Source organism: Cupressus sempervirens, chromosome 3 (assembly GCF_028749045.1).
Source record: "Cupressus sempervirens isolate cs-2001-9-10 chromosome 3, ASM2874904v1, whole genome shotgun sequence".
Taxonomy (NCBI): Eukaryota; Viridiplantae; Streptophyta; class Pinopsida; order Cupressales; family Cupressaceae; genus Cupressus; species Cupressus sempervirens.
In genome coordinates, this window is record NC_143120.1 from 486,631,982 (window position 1) to 486,653,108 (window position 21,127).

At 34.1% G+C, this 21,127-nt stretch overlaps 1 protein-coding gene across 1 annotated transcript in view; it reads right to left on the bottom strand.

The window, feature by feature from the left end:
• Positions 1-13,632, bottom strand: part of LOC149567289 (P-loop containing nucleoside triphosphate hydrolases superfamily protein) — a 151,208-nt gene extending 137,576 nt beyond the window's left edge. Inside the window, exon 1 of the mRNA XM_089820454.1 lies at positions 13,171-13,632. Coding sequence (XP_089676580.1) covers positions 13,171-13,436 — 266 coding nt within the window. The 5' untranslated portion in view covers positions 13,437-13,632. The remainder of the gene's footprint in view (positions 1-13,170) is intronic.
• Between the last annotated feature and the right edge of the window lie 7,495 nt (positions 13,633-21,127).

Consider the following 21,127-nt stretch of genomic DNA (forward strand, 5'->3'; position numbering starts at 1 on the left):
ACTCATAAAAGGCGACATTACGTAACTAACGATGCAAATTTTAGCATAACAAAATCACATATTTGGATATATGAATATTGTCAAATGCGTCCAAAATTCGTGGAATATGAAATCCATGGCAACAAAACAAATAATGAAACTAAAATATAAGTCTATGGTTAAGAGGAGCTTGCATTACTCGTCCCAACACCAACAAGTCATCTACTGGCATCCAAGAAGATTTTGGATGATGATGTAGCAATGATATTTGCTTGTGTCTTAGTGATTTTTGTATATATTCAAGTGAAGAATACATAAATAAAACGCATTATTTCTTGGCTGAGTCATAAATGACAGGTATTAAATTACTATTGCATTTTTGTGTGTACTATTATCCTTGTTATAATTCTGCTTATGCATAAAAGAGTAGATGAAATGATCCCTTAGAAACTTCATCCAATCTACCATTCCGTTATGAAGGGGAGATATGGACATTTCAGGAGATCAAGTGGCAGAGAGGTCTTTTCAAGTTCAAGAGGAGACCAACATGGTGGATATATTTATGTGCCTAATTGAAGCCGATGTGGATGGATTTTTGTGCCCCTTACAAGGCTGAATGGCAGATGTATGTCTATGCACCTGAACTTGACGGATAGGCTCAAGCTGGCTTGTATGATCTCCCATGGGTTTCATCATGTGGATGACTCATTGAATAAAGCCTTGAAGGAATCCCACATATGTTATTTATTATTATGAGTTTAACTTGATTACATGTTTATCTCTGATAACTAATCTGATTGCAGGTTCTTAATCAAAAGACTAAGTAAAACTCATATTCTCTAACACAATCTCACCCCTAGTTTGGAATTTTCGGATAATTCAAGCAAAGTCCTGACAGGGAACATTACAAGTTATATCATAGCATTCTTTGTAATAACCCTGACTAGATTATTACTTTAACAACTTCAATTCTTAACAAATTCAAGAGTTCAGCAATTTGTCAAACACTTGGGAACATTACAAATTATATCATAACATTCTTTGTAATAACCCTGACTAGATTATTACTATAACAACTTCAATTCTTAACAAATTCAAGAGTTCGGCAATTTGTCAAACACTTGGCAAGCATACTCCAATATCTGCCAGTACTACTGAATATATATGTAATTTCCTCTAGACTGAACTAATTAATGCTTTATGTATTTCCAGTAACAATCTGCTAGATAAGTTATGATTCTACAAATGATGAACCAAGAACAATTTACCATTCACTTTCTATGCTCCGTAAAAGTCTGCAGATTTCAATTAACAATGGTAGCTACTATTAACTTGGAATGCTAATACAATAATCAATTTCAAATTATAATGAGGAACCTGTAGTTTTCGCAGTCCAAATCTGTAGTGAAACTGAAAATACCAAAACCCCAACAGCAGTGACACCAAATCTAGAAATGCAGAGCCAAATTTCACAGAGACAATCACCTTCTTTTCAGCAGTACAGGTGATCAATAGCCTACGAGGATCACAATAATAGGCTAATCTCTCAAACTCCAATGCTCGCAAAATGGGGACACTACAATTTTTCCCCGCCAACCTGTGAAAGGTAGTTGATGCAATCTAGCCAAAGGGTTCAAACGGATTTAAAAAGAGAGTAGAAAACTTGTGTTTGCCAACAACCGTACACCCAACAACAACAGGGGCAAACAAATGTGCAACAAATTAAGGACCTTCATGGAGCAAATCATTCGAGCCCTTACAGAATAGTATGAGAGAAATCCAAAAACAACCCAACTTGTCCTCCAAGCCATTCAAAACAGTAGCACTAATTTCAAACCAACCAAATAGTGGAAGGGATGCCTAGTCCAACCACTCTGAATATAACCACATCTCTCCAAGGGCATCAGACCCTAGGTCAAAAGACCTTTCCTGTCAAGGGAGGAACACATGAAAGAGGAGGAAGCAAACACATCAGCCACGATAGTGTTGATGAAATTATGGAGCCATACTCAAAACTTGTTAAGGAGAAATGGCTCCTTTGGGACTATTCCCAATAAGAAAAGAAAACAACCCAGCAAGGATTTGAAGCAAACAATCAAATAAAACAACCCTTTCTAGTTTTGATGGATAAAAGAAAATCATGACACATTCATGGGTCTAAAAGATGGACACGCACCTTGCACTTAGTGCTTATTGAAAAACAGCAGAGACCACCAAACCAATGATAATTAAAATCAAATAATACATGTTGCTTCAATTTATCAATCAAATACATTACATATATATAGAATATACAGATCCTATATTATAGGAACCACCGTAAAATGACTACCTAATATTATTGAGTTGTTTCAACAACTCAAATAAATATCCAAACAATGGGACTATTAATAATCTTAAGTTGTTTCTTATTCTCCAAATTATTTTACACATCATAATATTCCTAACCTATTTGAACACTAACTTCTAACACCCCCTTAGTGTGAACATGGGGTGAAAGTAAATTTCAATACTCAATGACCACTCATAAAATCTCAATAAATACTATATGATAAGAGTAAGGACAAACAGATATACTCCTATCAAGCAATAGTAGAACTAGGCTCACTGTGCTTAAGTCTTTTGTCCAAGGATAGGGACTGACACATCTATCCAAGGTCGCTGATGACTAATGAGAGGACATTGATTATCCTCCTTCCTCGATTGCCTCCATCCTCTAGTAAAATTGCTGCCTATTTAGCAAATGTCTTTTGAGGCTCATTTCATCAGTTATGAGGAATATATCCTTCCCCCTGCCACCTTGATATGAACTTTTTAGGAGTATCGAGTACCATCAATCATGCACTCCAGTTGCAATTAAAATAGGTTTTTTTTTACACTAAATTTTTAATGACATGACAATTCACAACTCACTACCTACCTATTTTTAATAAGCAAAAAAGAAAAACTTACATATTGCAATGCCAATTCCAATCCAAAGGATAAAGTATTCCTATGCCACAGCATCAGCCCAATGATGATGAATCTAGGACATCTATGCAAGACATAACTACATAGATCTAAAGTTGCTATCACAAGCCAACAACAAACCACATATATGTAATGTCCCCTAACAATATTTTACTAAATTTATCTTATGTTTCTTGATTAGGGTTCGGATTGTCATGTTTATGATACGAGTAGTTATTTATCTCATTACATTTAAATTATCTTTAACACTCATATCCAACCTTATTACGACTTCATTGATTTATCTTTAACACTCACATTCAACCTTATTACAATTTCATCTCAATGAAGGAAGCAGTGGGTGTTATCTAAGTTGCCTATAAACCTACAATGATTCCCTCGAAGTTTACATGTCCAAGTTTGTATCACAAAGGCTTACGGAACACTAACCCCTACCCTCTCTTGGGATAGGATACATTTGCTTTGATTTATACAAGCCCCTCCTTTGTAACACTTCAATCTACCTTCTTAGCCAAATAGTAAATGGTTTTAAGTATATATTTATAATCTTAATTATCAACAATAATACATACATCATTTTGATTGTTATTATATTTTATATATATATATATATAATTCTGAGTTTATTATTATTTCTGTGTATGCAAGACCATGTACGGGTCCCTTATTCTTAATAGCATTCTGTTATCCTATTCTGTAAATTAGTATTGATGCATAGATAAGTTACAAAATACTACTTATTGTTACCGGTACTTGAAAGCAATTAAAAATGTTTTATTCCATTCTGAGTACTGATGATAGATATTCCTTTTTGTAATCGTTCTTAATTATATTATATATATTCTCCTTCTTTGAGAATGAAATTGATTTTCATTATACATGGTCTGTGTACCCTTTGTTATTGGTTGTGACTCTTCTTAAACAAATCAGATTTTGTATAATCACAGCCCTTAGAGAATTGGTTCATTATATGTTTATTATCGTTGTTTCTATACTTTATGTGATTTGTTGCTTATTGTATAATCATTTTATATTATAATTTATTTGTTTATTTATTTATTTTATTTATTGTTTATCTATTCATAGAATACCACTATTATTTCAATAATAGATAATCATATTAAGATTATTACAGTAATGAAAATCTTTGTTTGTTATTTAATCTATTCGTTTATTTAATAATATTTTATTCAACTAATTATACTGTTATTTTAGAAAATATTTCTTTTGTGATTTACAAAATTATTTATTATCAAACTCTAGGATGGAAACATCACAATATAATTCCCTTTTGATGCATATTCTAGATTACAAGTAATTCACATCTTTGAAGTCGAGACGGTGTCTATTGCTTTGGACTACAGTCTTTGCACAAATCGAAGCTTATGCTACTACTCAATAAGTTTGATCGTCCGATGAAAATTTGAGAAAACGAATAGTGGAGGCGGTAAGCCCATCAATGAGAGTACTAGCAGAAAATGTGCTCAACTAATTCCAAGCTCACATAGCTCAACCTGTCAGGAACATTGGATTGTGGTCTCTTAGGAGACTCCTTGGCTATAAATGTAATGAGGGCATGTATTGTCGTGGCTACCTGTCAATTAATTGTAATATCAAAATTCTCTTAAACGCTGCTCACAAACAACATATACATATAGTTCTGAAGCAAAAGGCGAGAAAAAATAAATGCATGATAGTGAAATAGAGAGGCCACTTGCAAAAAATGCATGACTTGCAACATAGAATCTCATTACAAGCCCCAACAATGATCAAATTCATTGATCATAATCAAAAGATGCAGCTCCACCAATAGAAACTCGCAGATATTGGCAAAAGAACTTTCTGAACCAAAATTTGGATTTGGCCACCACAAATAAGGCTGATCTCGCATTGAAGAGACAGCCAAATCAAAAGATTCACACAAGAAAAAAAGAAGTTTCACAGGCCTTCCACAAATCACCAAGATCATATATTATGCACTATGATATGGGCATTTAGAAAGCCAATATTCCCTCCTTGAGCACAAAATATGATCCTACTTTGATACCATATTGAAAAACAAGGAAAGACACTACCGAAGCAATAATAATTAAAATCAAATAATATGTACTGCTTCAAATTTCTCAATCAAATACATTTCATATATATAGGATATGCAGATGCTATATTATGGGAACCCCCACAAGACGACTGCCTAATATGATTGAGTTGTTTCAAATTTTTAACAACTCAAACAAATAACAAAACAATTTGACTGTTAATAATATTAAGTTGTTTCTTAACAACTTAATATTACATCACCAAATTATTTTATGCATCATAAAATTCCTAACCTATGTGAACGCTAATTTCTAACAATCCCATGATGGAGGAGGATGTCGTAAGTTATGTCATACTCCATTGGGAAGTAATGGCCCACAATTAGTGGCATCATGGCCTTATTAACCAAGGCCATCAACATGTCCACAAGGCTAAAGATGGCCTACGGGACAAAACACTTCACAAATTGATTTCTGCATTTTGGCCCTTTTCTTGTGCAACTTGATGACTTGATGATGATCGCTCAAAACCTCATCCATATTTTTGATCCAAGACACCTCAAGTGGTAATTTAGGGAACTAACTCGATTAAGACAACCTAAAATTGTAGAGGAGTATGCTACTCAATTCCTATGACAAGTTCTCCCAAAGCCTCGTCCATAGGTTTAATCCAAAATGCCCCAAGTGGTACTTTAGGAAACTAACTTGATCAAGACAACCTAGAATTGTAGAGGAGTATGCTACTCAATTCCAAAAACTCTCAGCTATGGTCCGCAAAGTATCTCAAAGTAGACTTGCTTACTTATTTGTTGAAGGATTAGGGACTCTATCTGTGGTCGTCTAAGCTTCCTTGATCCGACACAAAGTAGTGAGACTCAAACCTAGCCTTGACTCGGCAAGGGTAACTCAACTCGTGACCTGGCTCGAACTCACCCATGACTCGGCAAAGCGACAAAACCCTTGAAAATTAGAGATTTTTTAGGATTTAAATAACATTCCATGCACCCATTATTGAATAAAGCTTAAAGACACAATAACATCATAAAATAGAAGGTAATTTGATCACATACATAAGCATACATCAATTACATAAATGGTAAGTACAAAGGTAAATACTAAATTGTAGTTCAATGAAATAGTAAACATTGATATATAAAATCCATCAAAATGTATATCAAATCCATGAAATCCATCACAACACTAATCATCATTAAATGTTCCAAACATATGTTAAGTTAAACAAAAAGTCAAAACAAGTCTATAGCTATAGCTCCTTGTCCCCATCCTCATCCTTAGCCTCAGCCTCATCCTCAAAATAATCTATAATATGTCTCCTAGTAAGGCGTCTAAGGTAGGTCCAGGATGACTAATTAGCCATAGCCTTTGACTCTAAGGTGCCACTAGGATCAACTGCAACTCTTTGCTCCTCTGCTGCTATAGCCACGACCTCAGCCTCTCTGTCTACCTCGTCAACCCACTCTGGGTCCTCATCATAAGGGTTATAAGGAAAAGAAATATAAAAGAAACATTAGAAAAAAACACATAAGGAAAAGAAACATTAAAAAATTAGGAAAAAACCAAGCAAAATTTAATTGATTTTGTGTCCAGATTCACTCAGCCGTAGTCAGGTCACATGCATCATGACCCACAAGTCAGGAGGGTGAGTCAGGAGGGTCAGGCAAGTCACCCAAGATGACCAGTCAAGTCAAGGTTACAGGTCATTTTGACCTGGCCAAGGTATGTCGACTCGCTCACTCGAAAGACTCGCCTGACTCGCATCGAGTCTCGTTACTCTATTCCAACATCCCCTGAGGATGCAACCCAAAAGGCACTAGAGCTAGACATCACACTAGAGTTCCCAGACTCGGACTCAACAAGGTCAACTCGACTCGTGACTCAACAACAACCCAACAATGACTTGGGAAAAATGACAAAACCCTCAAAATTATATACTTATATAATTATTCATATGAAATTATATATCATACTCCATCACCAAGGCCGAGTCATAAAATACTCAGCTAGGTCTGCTCAACTCGACTCCCTGGACTGCCCACACAACGTGCAGCAAGCCATGGAACTCTACATCACACATACAAAAGACAAATACCATGCAAAGAATCAACCACCAAATACTCCTACCAAAGCCTTCCATAAAAGGGATGACGGGCACAAATCCTCCCTAAATTACCATGAAAGGAGGGGACACATAAAATAGGGATTGTGCATTAAGTGCAACGAAAAAGGGAAAAAGACACATTTGTAAAAGACGGTGAGAACATCCAAATATGTGCTTTAAATGCAATGAAAAATGCAAATCAAGACATAGGTGCAAAAAGGAGGGTCAAGCATGTTATATGGGAGCATTATTTGATAAAGGAAGATGGGGGGAAGGAAATTGCAATAAAAGAAAGGACAAGGAAAGAGAAAATGGAACTTGAGCCACCATCTCTCAAACATCCAACCATCGTCCATTTAGAATCAAAGTACCCTCAAGGGCATAGAGCTATCACCCTTTTGGATAGCGAGGCATCCCACAATTTTATTGATAAGAATTAGTGGCAAGAATGAAGTTGAAGACCAAGAGCTTTAAGGGGTTTACATTTGCTAATGTCACGAGAGCTTTAAGGGGTTTACATTTGCTAATGTCACAAGAGCTATGGCTCGATATACAAAAAAGTTCGCCAACTACAAATCACCTTAGAAAAATACCCCATCAAAGAAGATTTCTATGTGGTGACATTAGGTGGTGATATGATATTGCTATTAAGCAATCCTTCAATACATTCCTTAGGACGCTTCATTTTTTACCTCCTAAATTTGGACATTTATTTACAACATGACAAACAAGAGATCGCTTTGCAAGGATTATCTAATAGATTCCCTAAAATGGTCTCACCAAAAGGATGGGAAAGATCTTTAGACATGGGCAAGGAGAATGGGCCACACAATGTATCATCATCGACAAGACATTTACCCAAGGCAAGGCAAATCACATTAATATATGGTCCCTCTTGAATAAACATGATATTCCCCTAGGACTTACCCAAAAAGAGGATTTGAACACTCAATGGAATTATAGGAAGGGGATAAACTAGTGATTACCACCCAAATTCAATGAGGAAATTGAAAAGATCGTCAAAGAAGTACTACATATGGGCCATATTCAACCTAGTTCTAGGCCTTTTGCATCTTTTGTAGTACTAGTAAGAAAAAAGATGGCACTATGAAATATGCAAAGACTATAGGACCTTTACAAAAACAAGACCATAAAAAGCCACTACTACCCCATCCCAAGAATTGGCATATTACTAGATTATCTACAAAAGCCAAAATACTTATTTAAGATTGATTTGTGGTTTGGGCACCATCAAACCAAAACGAGAAAGGAAAACATTCTCAAAACTGCTTTTAGATGTCACTATGGGCACTTCAAATTCTTGGTCCTACCTTTTGGTTTGACCAATACCCCCACAACATTTTGAATATGTGTTAACCATATATTTTGAAAGCAGCTAAGAAAGCTACTATTGATCCTCCTCAAAAAATCCTAATTTATAGCAAGACATGGGAAGAAAATCTCAAACATATTGAGGAAGTTATAAGCATCTTGGAGTAAGAACCACATCATACCAAAGCATCATAAACTATGTTTGGTCGAGAATAAATACTTTGCCTCGGCCATAAGATCAATGCACAAAGAGTAAACATATAACAAGGAAAAAATTAAAGCCATTAAGGAATGGGCTCAACCAAAAATCTTGACACAACTACAAGGTTTTGCAAGCCTATGCAATTACTAGCAATGATTTGTAAAAGGATTTTCTTAAGTGGCAGCCCCACTCATCGACCTAACAAAAAAGAGAGCCTTTGGGTGGACTACAACAACTCAAGAAGCTTAAGAGAAAATCAAAGAAGTGATAAGCTCATAACCTATATTAGCCATCCTTGATTTCCATTACCCTTCCAATTAAAGTGTGATGCTTCTGGGCAAGGAATTGGAGAATTCCTTATCCAAGTCCTGAGCTCAAGGAGACCAAGAAACATTTTTCCATTTACAATAAAGAGATGTTAGCCATGATGCATGCCTTGACCAAATTCAACCAGCACTTGGTTTGAAGGAAGTTTTGTGTCAAACCAGATCACAATAGCTTAAGGTTCTTCATTCATCAAAATGATCTAAACAACAAACGACAAAAGTGGGTAAGCAAGATACAAGCTTATGATTTTGACATCGAGTACCTTAAAGGGGCAAATAATGTGATAGCATATGCCTAATCACAACAACCCGGATTGAACACCATATCAAGCATTGCCACAAATTGGAAAAATGTTATCATTGCAGAATATGTCAAAAACTCGCATGAGAATGGTATCCTAGAGGGGAATTTACCCAATGAAAAGTACAAAGTAGAATAAGAGCTGATCCTATATAAGAATAGGAAAATACTTGTGCTTGATAAAAGATAAGATCATTAATGAGTGCCACGACAATCCTTTAGCAAGCCACCAACAGTACTATCAAACCTACAATTACGAGAAAATACACGTAGAAGGACCTCAAGAGAGATGTCCTAAAAGCATGTACAAGAATGCACGAATTGTCAAAGAAAAAAATGGAACAAAGCCACCCAACAAGACTTTTAAAACCCTTCCCATTCCAAATCAAAATTAGGAAAGCACCTTCGTTGACTTCGTAACACAGTTGGTAAAGTTCAAGGGAAGGATTGCATCTATGTAGTAGTGGATTGGCTCACCAAATATGCACATTTCATGGCAATATCTATTGAGCATCAAACTCTACAAATAGTGGAAATATTCTTCAAAGAAATCTTCAGATTACATGGTCTTCCAAGGAACATTGTAAAAACCTAGATAGTTGACTCCTTAGCCTACTTTGGCAAGAATTCTTTTGATTAGTAGGGACTAAACTTACACCTAGTACATGTTACCACCCCCAAATGAATTGACAAACTGAAATTGTTAATAGGTTGAGATACTTGAGATGTCGTGTCATTGAACAATAGGATGCGTAAATAAAGTGGTTACAACTTGGTGAATATTGCTACAAAACCATTCATCACATGTCAATCAAGATGAGACCCTTCAAGCATTGTATGATCATAAACCGACCTCCTTTGAAAGTCGGACATAACAAGAAAGCCAAGTACCAAGGGCAAAAATTTCTCCAACAAAGTATGGACAACCTAAATACACTCAAAGATAATTTGGATAAAGCACAAAATTAACAAAAGATCTATGTTGACTATAATTGGACCAGGAAGACATTTGAAGTTGAGACTTAGTACTCTTATCGCTACAATAATATAAAGAACCTTCAATCAAGGTAAGTGAAGCTGAAAAACTGAAGTCTTAATTTATGGCCCACACAAGATCCTAAGGAAAGCATGTGAAGTAGCTTACAAACTGGAGTTCCCAAAAGCAGCTGTATTTATAATGTCTTTCACATGTACTAACTCGAGAAAGTGCTAGGACAACAAGTTACCCCATGTGCGGAATTACCACTGCTTGATGATGAGGGTAAACTAATCTTGGAACCTGAAGTCAGTCTCAATATGAGGGATAAGCAATTAAGGAATAAGACTATTCCTGAATTCTTGATTAAATTGAAGGGCCCGCATATAGAAGACACCACTTTGGTAGGAGAAGTGATCTTGAACCATCTGAATCTGAACTTGCTTCTGGCCAAGCAAATTCAAGAAGGGTGCATTGTTATTTAAAGTAAATCAAATACAGCGCAGTAAAAAAAAGAATAAGATTAAGTTATCAAGACTAACTAATGATAAGGAAAGGCAGCGATATAATATGAGCAAGGCACAATTCATTAAGACAGTGCAGCACCAGTGATTCAAAATGTTCATTGATAAAATTAGTGATTAATATCCCTAAAGCAAGGTAATTAAGGAGGGAGCCGACTTGTGTAATAAAACATGATAAAGGGAAGAATATCGGTTATGAAAAGAAAGGGATAATCTGAAGAGACAAGTCCCTGTTGAGAGGGCAATTACTTTCCAAGGGTCACCTCCCTTCAAGGAGTTGTCACAATATATAAGGAAGAATCTCCCAAGCAATGAAAACCATCCGATGAATCAGAAATAAAATAACATAGCATGAAAGAAATACAGCCACATGCATCCTGAAAAGCCTCCAGAATCAGATATAGATAATTTAACCAGCAGCCGATAACATCTATAAATAGTGGGTATGAGATAAAATGCATTATTTCTTGGCTGAGCCATAATTGAAGAATACTATATTTACTACAATTTGATATGTGTGTGTGTGTGTATTGTTTGTTATAAGTTTGCTTAAGCATAATAGACTAGATTAAATAATACCCTAGAAGCTTCATTCAATCTACCATTCCGTTATGAAGGGAAGATATGGGCATATAAGAAGTGCAAGTGACCAAGTGGTCTACTCAATTTCAATAGGAGGCTGATGTGGTAGATATAATTCCATGCCCGATTGAGGCCGCTGTGGCAGATAAATTTCCTGCCCCTAGGATGTTGAGTGGCAGATGTACGTTTGTTCCCCTAAACTGGTTGGATTGGCTCAAGGCGCCTTGTATGATATCCTATAGGCTTCATCACGTGGATGACTCATTGAATAAAGCCTCAACAGATCCCACATATGTTATCTGAGTACTATGATTTGTAACTTGACCATATGTTTATCTTTAATAACTAATCTAATTGCAGGCTCTAAATCAAGAGACTGAATTAAATTTGCATTCTCGATCACAATCCCAACTCTAGTTGGGAATTTAAAGATAATTCAAGCGAAGTCCCAACAGGGCACATTATAAAATATTAGCAATAATTGTAGAAAATCAGATATAAAGAGTTGAATTGATTTATTTCTTTTTATTCATATGATCATAAAACTGACCATGATCATCACTACACAAAATATGAAATCCTTTCAAACAAATACAATTTCTACATAACCCATAATCACTTCATTTTAGGAGAATACATACGTAAAAATCCTTTCTAGTGTTCTTGAATTCGTAGATCTTATTGTCATCTTTTATACAAGAATTTTGCCATCAACTTACTATGACCTGAATTGAAGGGCTCTTTTTTAGGTTCTTCATCTTCGTGCCTAATTTTAATTATTTTTACCATTAATAATTAGCATTTCAACGAGTGAGATGTAATACTATGTAAAATTTATAGTTTGTATTTGTACTTCTAACTTGACTGTACATTTGTAAATTTATGGTTCTACTTCTACAGATGGAGTCTCCTTAACAGAAAAACTTTCAACATGGGAAATGATTGTTTCACAAGGTGAGATCTTAATTAAGAAAGATCTTTGTAGTTGCACAGCCCAACAATATGATGCACGACATTTAGCTAAGCATATGGTTTGCAGTTACATATTTTTCTTTTAATGCTTGTGCAAAGTTTTCACGAATTTCTGAAATTTGTCATATCAGCATAGATGTTGTACAAGTACCTCATTTAGAATGTATGGATTCTACCTGGACATTATTCAAAATTGTACTGTAGAATAGAAGCATCATACAACCAAGAGGTTTGAAGATTCTCTATGCTATCGAAATGCAGTTTTTCTCTTTATTACATTTTTGCACATTTTTAAAATCTAATTGTTTCCTATTTGATTCTTGATCTTTTGACAAAAAAAAAAAAACCTTCCTTTTTTCTATGAAGATTTTTAGGGCTGTGGTTCAGACCTCGAATGAATTCAAAATTTTCACCTGAAAATAGATGCCGCATATTTTCGAGAATCTATAAAGTAGCAACCATTTACCGATATTATATTTATCCCACCTTTTTCTAAAATTATAAAACAGCATTTCATTTAAGTGATTTTCAATTCTTACAAGATCGATTTCATTCAAACGATTCTCAAATTCTCTGAGCGCCAAGAGTAGAGAAAATTTACAAGCCCCATGTGCACAGGCTCACTATTTTTTTTATGCGGTTTTAGTTTAAAAGTATAGAGTGATACATTCAGGATTCAAATATTCAAATACCCTGAGAAACCACTGCATTTACCCCCTCACATTAATGCAGCGTGCTCAGGGACTCTGTTGTGTTTGCCTTGGGGGCTGAGAAGCCATTACACACTCAATCTAAACATCAAGAGGTTAAAAATATGGCGAGATTAAATAAATGGAATAGAGTGAAACCTGTCAGAGTCAGCTTCCAGAATTTGGCGAGCTGCACGAGTTTTGGCGAAGGCATCTTTTCGGATTGGGTTGATGAAAATTTCGTCGGCGGGATTCGTGTTCTCGCATTGGGATTCCAGGAAGCCAGTTAAACGTAAAGCCAAACCCAGGGCAGTTTGGCCATCTCCTTTTTCCAGAGCTCGTTCAACGCCAAATTGAAGCGAGTGAAGCCTCTTCAGCTTCGAATCGACCTCCTCCCTCCAGCTTTTCTGCGTGCCCGCCCCCATTATGATCTTCCTACGCACTTCCCCCACATTTTATTTACAATGCTAAAAAGCGCTCATCGTATAGTTCTGCTCCTTTGCTCATCCAAGATACAGAAGGAACAATTTTATCTCGGATTCAGCGAGGTTATAGAGATCGAAATCAATTTTCTCAACTCTATGTGTTCGGTTTCCTTGTACTTTGAAAGACGCGGGAATACAAAACAAACAATAAAGAGATGCATTTTGTTAAGATCCGGTGAGCCCCCCTAAATCCATAATTCAATTGATTAGCACAATACAACTTGCAAGGGGATTGGATATATTAGTTCCTCTAACAAATGTTTTTTCAATTAGATTTTGTAATTAAAAATCTTTGAACATTAAGGTATTTAGAGAGAATGTTACTACTTTATTTTGATAATTAAATATAATCATTAATTCTTATTTTTTATTGGGTGTTCTTAGTTTGTTTTTTTTGAGATTTTATTATTTTTTCTAATTTAAAGAATAAAAAATCATGATAAGTATTAATTAATTATGTTTATTAATTTGTATTAGAAAGTGTATCATTGTGTTGTTTTTTGTTTTGTAAAGTTATTTTCAAGATTCTTATTGATTTTTCGATTATTTTCACCATTGTGAGTAGTTGTGGTGGTGGACTAAGGTGGAAAGTTTGGGCAAGCGAGCATTAAGGATTTGAAGGTTTTTCATTGTGCAGTTTCAATCATAAAAGGCAAGTTTGAAATCTTTTGTTTGTTCAGATAACGTTTAAAATCTTTTGTTTGTTTAGTGGTTGTGACATTGTGTTTCACTAATTTAGTTGGTATGAAGAAACTTTCAACTTTGCTTGGGGTTCCAAGGTTTTTATTTTGAAGAAATTTCATTTAAGAGTTTATGCAAATGATTTTAACGACGATGCTAATATTTCCACAAATTTTTAAGAAAGATTTTCTGCTATAAATTTGGAGTGTAGGGTCACAATGTGTCACATATTTTGTTTGGATGAATTAGGGTTTCATTTTAATTCCTCAAGTATTAGTTCATGTTATGACAACAAAACATATAGAGGTGTGATGAAGAAATCTTGAGAGTGAATGAGATTTATATCTAATTGGTACAAAAGCCAATTGGATAACAAAAGAGGCAGTAGTTCATCTTTTTCTCCAATTTTTTTGACACACAAATAGATGTGATAGATTTAGTCCTCTAGCAACATGACCAACAAGACTGGCATTCTTGGGCCAAAGCCTGTGGGGAAGGCAACCACAAACTAGAGAATGTCTAACAATTTATTTGATATGATTTTATTTTATTTGTCACTATTATTAACCAGTTTCCAAGTTTATTTATGAGCTTCTATTTAACCCAATATTTTACTATACAATAAATGTATATATTGGGCATCTACCTTTCTTGATGTATAGCAGTCTTACGTTCTCTTGATGATAACAAGGTAACAATACAAAAATTGTAAATGGTGCCCCTAACACTAATCGTAGATTCAATTTTGAATTAGATTTCAATTCATTAATAACACAATGTCTACTATGTTAAATACTCACGATGGGCAATTGAAGTATAAGGTTCTTGTCAAAGTTACATCTTTGTTTGATTTTTTAAAGAGAGTAAAAATTGATATCCCCTTTACAACCTATTTGGCTTTAATTCTAGCCACTTTCCAAGTTTATTTACCAACCTCCATCTGATTGAAAAAATTACTATAGCTTATTAATCATGTTCTTTGACAATTTTAGTTTTCTTTGTTGTTCTTGTCTCATACCTTGAAAGACAAAACATAAGGTAGTTTTATTCAAGTTTATTGTAAAATTAGCATCCTACTTTTCTGGATAGAAGGAAAATAAGTTGTAGAATCTCCTTGTTTGGCTTATGAGTGTAGATTTAAGGCTTATATTATCCATAATAATATATTTAAATCAATTTCATTGTTTGGAGCTTACAACTTTACATTATTAAATTACAGATCTTAAATACGAAGAGGACTAATGGATCTATTAGTAGGGTGATAAAGAACCCAACCTAGTATTTGGAAAGGTCTTGGTTCAAACACTAATAAGCCTATATAAATACATTAGCTTGGATGGATTTGTATGCAACACTGTGATTCTATGTTAAAGTTTAGAGATTTGAAACAAATTGTGTAGATTTTGTTCAGATAGAGAGATTTTCTAGATATTAAACATCATAATTCTCTCATAAGTGTTAATTTGATGTTCGTTATTATAATTCAAATAAATGTGTTAAAGTGAAATTATGTTCAAAGATGCTCTTTCTCATTGTACTCTCCGAATTTTTTAAAAGGTATCATAATGTAAATTATGCATTTTATTTTTAAGGATTCAACTTAACAAGAATTTTAAAATGTAACTTGGAAGGTATGTAGCAAGAGCTATATTTTTTGCTCTAAACTTCCCCTTCTTTAAGCGTTCTAAAGAATGTAATAGGTTCTTTCGATACATATGAGTGACCTTTATTTTTAAAATCACATCCTCTTTCGATATGAAATCATCTTTTTTTTTAGACCAATCCTAGCTTTTGTGACCACTTACATGCTATTAATGCAAAATTACTTTTTTCTTTTCTCATATTTCTTTTTCTACATCTTTATAAATTTTTGGTAGTAAATAACACTTAATCAATTTTCCTTGTTACAAAATGTTTAATTTATCAAAACTGACATTTTTTTAATCAAATTTGGCTTTCCATTATTAAGATGATTCATTTTCAAGCTTCTAGCATATAATTGTTTTGTTATTGCCTTGCCCATACACCTAGTTTTTTTTCCCTCTACTTTATGTTTTCAATGGAAATTTTTCAATTTAGTTCCAAAGGATATTCTAACTACACATTTGTAGAACAATGATTAAAACTTTTGTATTGGCAGGTAGTTTAATATGCCCATGTCTAAATAAAATGGAAATAGTGGGGTGATTGAATGTTGACATAGATAGAAAAATAAACTTGAACAAAAACTCTCTAGACTATGGAACAAACAACTAAAATAAAAGGGGAGATAATTACCAAGGCAGAAATAAGAGAATTTTACACAATAAGAGCATTTAGCTTTACAATATAGAACTTGTAATGATGTCCCTACTAGTAATCATAGATTTATTTTTGAAGGAGATTTCAATTCATTGATAACACAATTTCTACTTTGTTATTCACTCACGATAGGCAATTGAAATAAGGTTCTTGTCAAAGTTACTTATTTGTTTGATTTCTTTGTGAGACTATAAAGTAATTTCCACTTTACAACCTATTTGACTTTAATTCTAATCACTTTTCTATTGGCATAAGTATATGGGAAACAAGATACTAAGAGGGGGGGTGAATCAGGATCTTAAATTTTCAACTTTAAAACCAATAACATAAATCCACGCCTAATTCATCTCATAGATTTACCATAATGTTGAAACATAAATGAAATACATCACATCCATAAAGAGTTCAACACATAACACAATGATTTGGTTACCCAGAAACATTTCAAGATGAAGGTAAAACTAGGGTGGGGATGAAACCTACAAGTCTTCATTGTTTGAACAATAAAGTCAACCTATTAGTGTTACAATGTTTGATCATAAAATATGATCTACACTGTGAGGGATCTATCCTATTAAAAGCTTAAGAGACTATTAAGTCTCATCTTGTTAAAATATTTTAAACTCATAATGAAGTAAGGACTTTGTTAGGAGGTTTACATAGATCTGTTAAGACCACTCAATTAAGAGATTTACCCTGTCTCAATTAAGAACAACTGATTTAGTAACCGACCCTTAGTTTTCTCTACAAGTTGATCTTGGATCTCCTCTTTGATGTATCTCTCATTTGATCTTCTGGTATGGTAACTTTGTTTAGTCCTTCACTACTTTGATTACTCTATCTGCTCTATCTTTGAAACTTCATCTTCATTCATTTACGTGTGCATAAGGATACTTGTCATTCTCTCTTCTTCCCTCTACATACATACATACAATTATATCATTATAATCCCCCTTAAATAGATGTTCTATGAAGACTCTAGATCTTGATCGACGACTTACACTTCATCATCTTTTATCATTTCTATCTCATTTTTGATTGGTTGAATTGAATGCCTTAGGATTAATACCTTATGCGATGACATGTGATCAACTCCTTAGCTAGCTCTTCAAATATTAAATATCATAGAAAGGTTGGCCAAAAAGGTTTACATAGGTGTTTTTTTGGAATTCTTTGGAATAACTAAGAGAGGGGGTGAATCAATTATCCAAGGTCCAGATGTAAAATAAAAACTTTTCACAACTCAGTGAACCCATATCCATAAATCATTTTATCATGCATGCATCCATTAGATTATGCAATCACTTAAACTTATAGGTTACTATCAAATCAACTTTTTAGAAATGTAAACGTGAAACATAATAGATTCAATAACACATTTGACACAATGATTTAACGTGGAAACCGAATTTGGGAAAAACCACCAATAACATGCCACTCATTCTCACTCTTCTAAAGTGATGCCCTGTGAAAGGCCAACCTTGTTAAAGGTTACAATGCACACTGTTAAATTTGACTTGGTTAAAGGATTTCAATTACCTTGTTAGGAGTGATCCTTGTTAGAGGATTTTAGATTATTCACTTGGAATGTAACCCGATCAAAGGATTTACAAATGACTATTAGGTCAACCTTAATGCAAAAGATTTACCCTAAACTAGTACAATGATTAGAAAGTAATAGTAAGGCTTAATCTGATAACAACTTACAACTCCATTTGTAGATTACAAATCTTTGTTTTAGTCCTTCGTTCCACTTGGCTTTCACACACTTCAGCTATTATAGCTTGTTCACCCTTCAAGTATCCATACCCTTATGCCTTCTTGCTTTGCTTGCCAATGCAATATCTTCTCTTAGGTCACTAAATGAAGTAATACCCTAGACTCCTTATCTTCCTTAGGTTCTCACACATGACAACCTTTGCTTTTGCCCAACCATCTTTATAAATAGAGAATTAAGATATTTTTTCATTAATCCTCCATCATCCATTATAGGGTTTGGTTAGATTAGGTAGGATTCAATGAATCTACCCCTTATTTCATTACATTCCCTTCTAGAAACTTCTCCTTCAATCCTCTTTGAATTCACCTCAAAAGGGTTCATCTTAAATTTTATGCCACCAATTCATCAAGCTTATCTTCCACATAGTTCAATCCAAGAACTCAAACTTGTCAGCTCAGATTGATCATATTCTCAATCTTTGTCATAATGCTGAAATTTGACATTAATTGGCTTTTGATGCTTAGCACATACTGCATTGCTCAACATCCACTATCAAAACACTCGGCATGAACTAAATTTTACTGGTGCTCAGCATCAACTAGACTCTACTCTACTCACACTGTTTCACTCGGTTTACACTAAAATTGACTTTGCTTGGCTCAAACTGATTTTTTGCTTGGCTTACACTAACTTTTCTTGGCACCTGTTGTGCAGATTGTTAAGCTTGCTAGACACAATTTGTTTAACTTGTTCTTCTCAACTTAATCAGTGTATCCATCCTTTGCAACCTCAAGTAGATTATCAATGCACTATAATACCGTTATCTTAACTGTACCTTATACTCCTTTTCCCTATCATAACTCAATGTTTCCTCTAGATGCTATTGTTACCTAATTTGATCAAATCATCTTCATCAATCAAGCAAATGATAGTACTCAAATCATATAAGCAATTTCCTTACTAGCAAGTAGTAGGTTTGATATCAGCGCCAAAACAATGATTGAAACACATTTTCATACTTGTATCAATCTGTTTTCAACAATCTCCCTCTTTGGCATTGATGGGAAACCAACTAACCAAACATAATCAGTACAACCACTAAAATACCAAAAAGAAAATAATTATTTGTATTGAAATCTCTCCCTCTATCAACAACTTTCATCTTCTGAATAGGTTGCTAAATTTTTGTTCTGATCAATAGACAATCAATCAACTTATCCTTGTGACTCCCTCTGGATCACTTCTTATATCTCCTTTGTCATTAACTCCCTCTTACTAAGTATTCCATATTTCTTTTGTGTTTTCTTTCATCTCACTCTGCGGTTAGAATTTCTTCCTCAGCAGGATCAGGATTTCTCTTTTTCAACAGGATTTCTCCCTCTGGTTTATCCCTTAATGATTTCTCTAGATGTCTCTATCTTTCTCCCTTTTTATCCCTTAATGATTTCTCCCTCTTCGACAAAAATGCCAAAGAATTGTCATCTTAATATGCAGATATGAACATTTTTAGTTTCTCCCTCTATCACCTAGCTTGTGACTGATTTGTAGTTCCAGCTTTTTGATTACTTTAGGTGGCTCCTAAAATAAGATCCATTGCATCAATGTGTAACACGTGTCAATTAACTTGTTTGATTTAGGGCACTCCTCATGCTTCTTAGATAGCCTTTGATAGGGGTATCACCTCTAGTTTACCTCTTATATACTCATGAGTATCCTTAGGTAATGCTTTTGTGAAGATATCATCTATTTGCTCTTTTGTATTAACATATTCCATCTTCCCCTCTTTATCTTGAACTAACTCTTTCAAGTAATGATACTTGATTGCAATGTACTTAGTCTTCATGTACATCATTGGGTTCTTTGATATGTTTATAGCACTTGTATTATCACAATAAAGTATCACAGGTTTAGTGATTTCTTCATTCATACCTTTGAGTAGTTGTTTGATCCATACAATGTTTGTACAATTCACTACAGCAACAACATATTCAACTTCAACAATAGATTGAGATATACAATTTTGTTTCTTTCTAGTCTATGTAACAGCCTTTTTCCTAAGAAAAATACTCCTCCATTGGTGCTCTTTCTATCATTAATATTTTTGGCCCAATCAACATCAATGCAAGCTCTTAATTTAAATTTCTCATTTTTCTTGTAGTATAGACCATAGTCTTCTATTCCTTTTAGATATCTCATTATTATTTTAACTGTCATCAAATGATTCTCCTTGGGATTAGCAGAGAATCTTCTAACTGTCCCTATAGATAATGCAATATCAGGTCTATTATGTACTACATATTGTGATTTGTCAATCATAGACCTATATAATGTTTGATTCACCTCAGTTGAATCATCATTCTTTGACAATTTATGTCCTGTCACCATAGGTGTGCTTACTAGCTTGGAATCCTCCAATCCAATAGTTTTCAATATCTCCTTAACATACTTTAATTGAGTGTTGTATATATCATATTTCATATGATGTGCTTGCAAACCCACAAAGAAATTGATCTCTCCAAACATAGACATCTCAAATTCTTTCTTCATTTCATTTGCAAATGCCTTATATAAAGTATCTTATCCTCCAAATATGATATCATCATAAAAAAATTCAGATAACAAAATACCTTTTCCTTTTTTTGTCTTTAAGTATAGATTGTTGTTATCATCAGTCCTCTCAAATCCAATCTTCACAAGACAATTATGAAGCCTTTCATACCATGCTCTTGGTGCTTGCTTCAAACTCTATAAACCTTTTTGTAGCCTACATAACATGTTTTTGTCATCAGCATCAACAAATCCTTTTGGTTGTTCCATATAAACCTCTTTCTCTAATATACCATTCCGAAATGCAAACTTAACATCCATTTGATAAACTTTGAAACCTTTGTATGCAAAATAAGCAAGCAGAGTTTTTACTTCTTCCAAT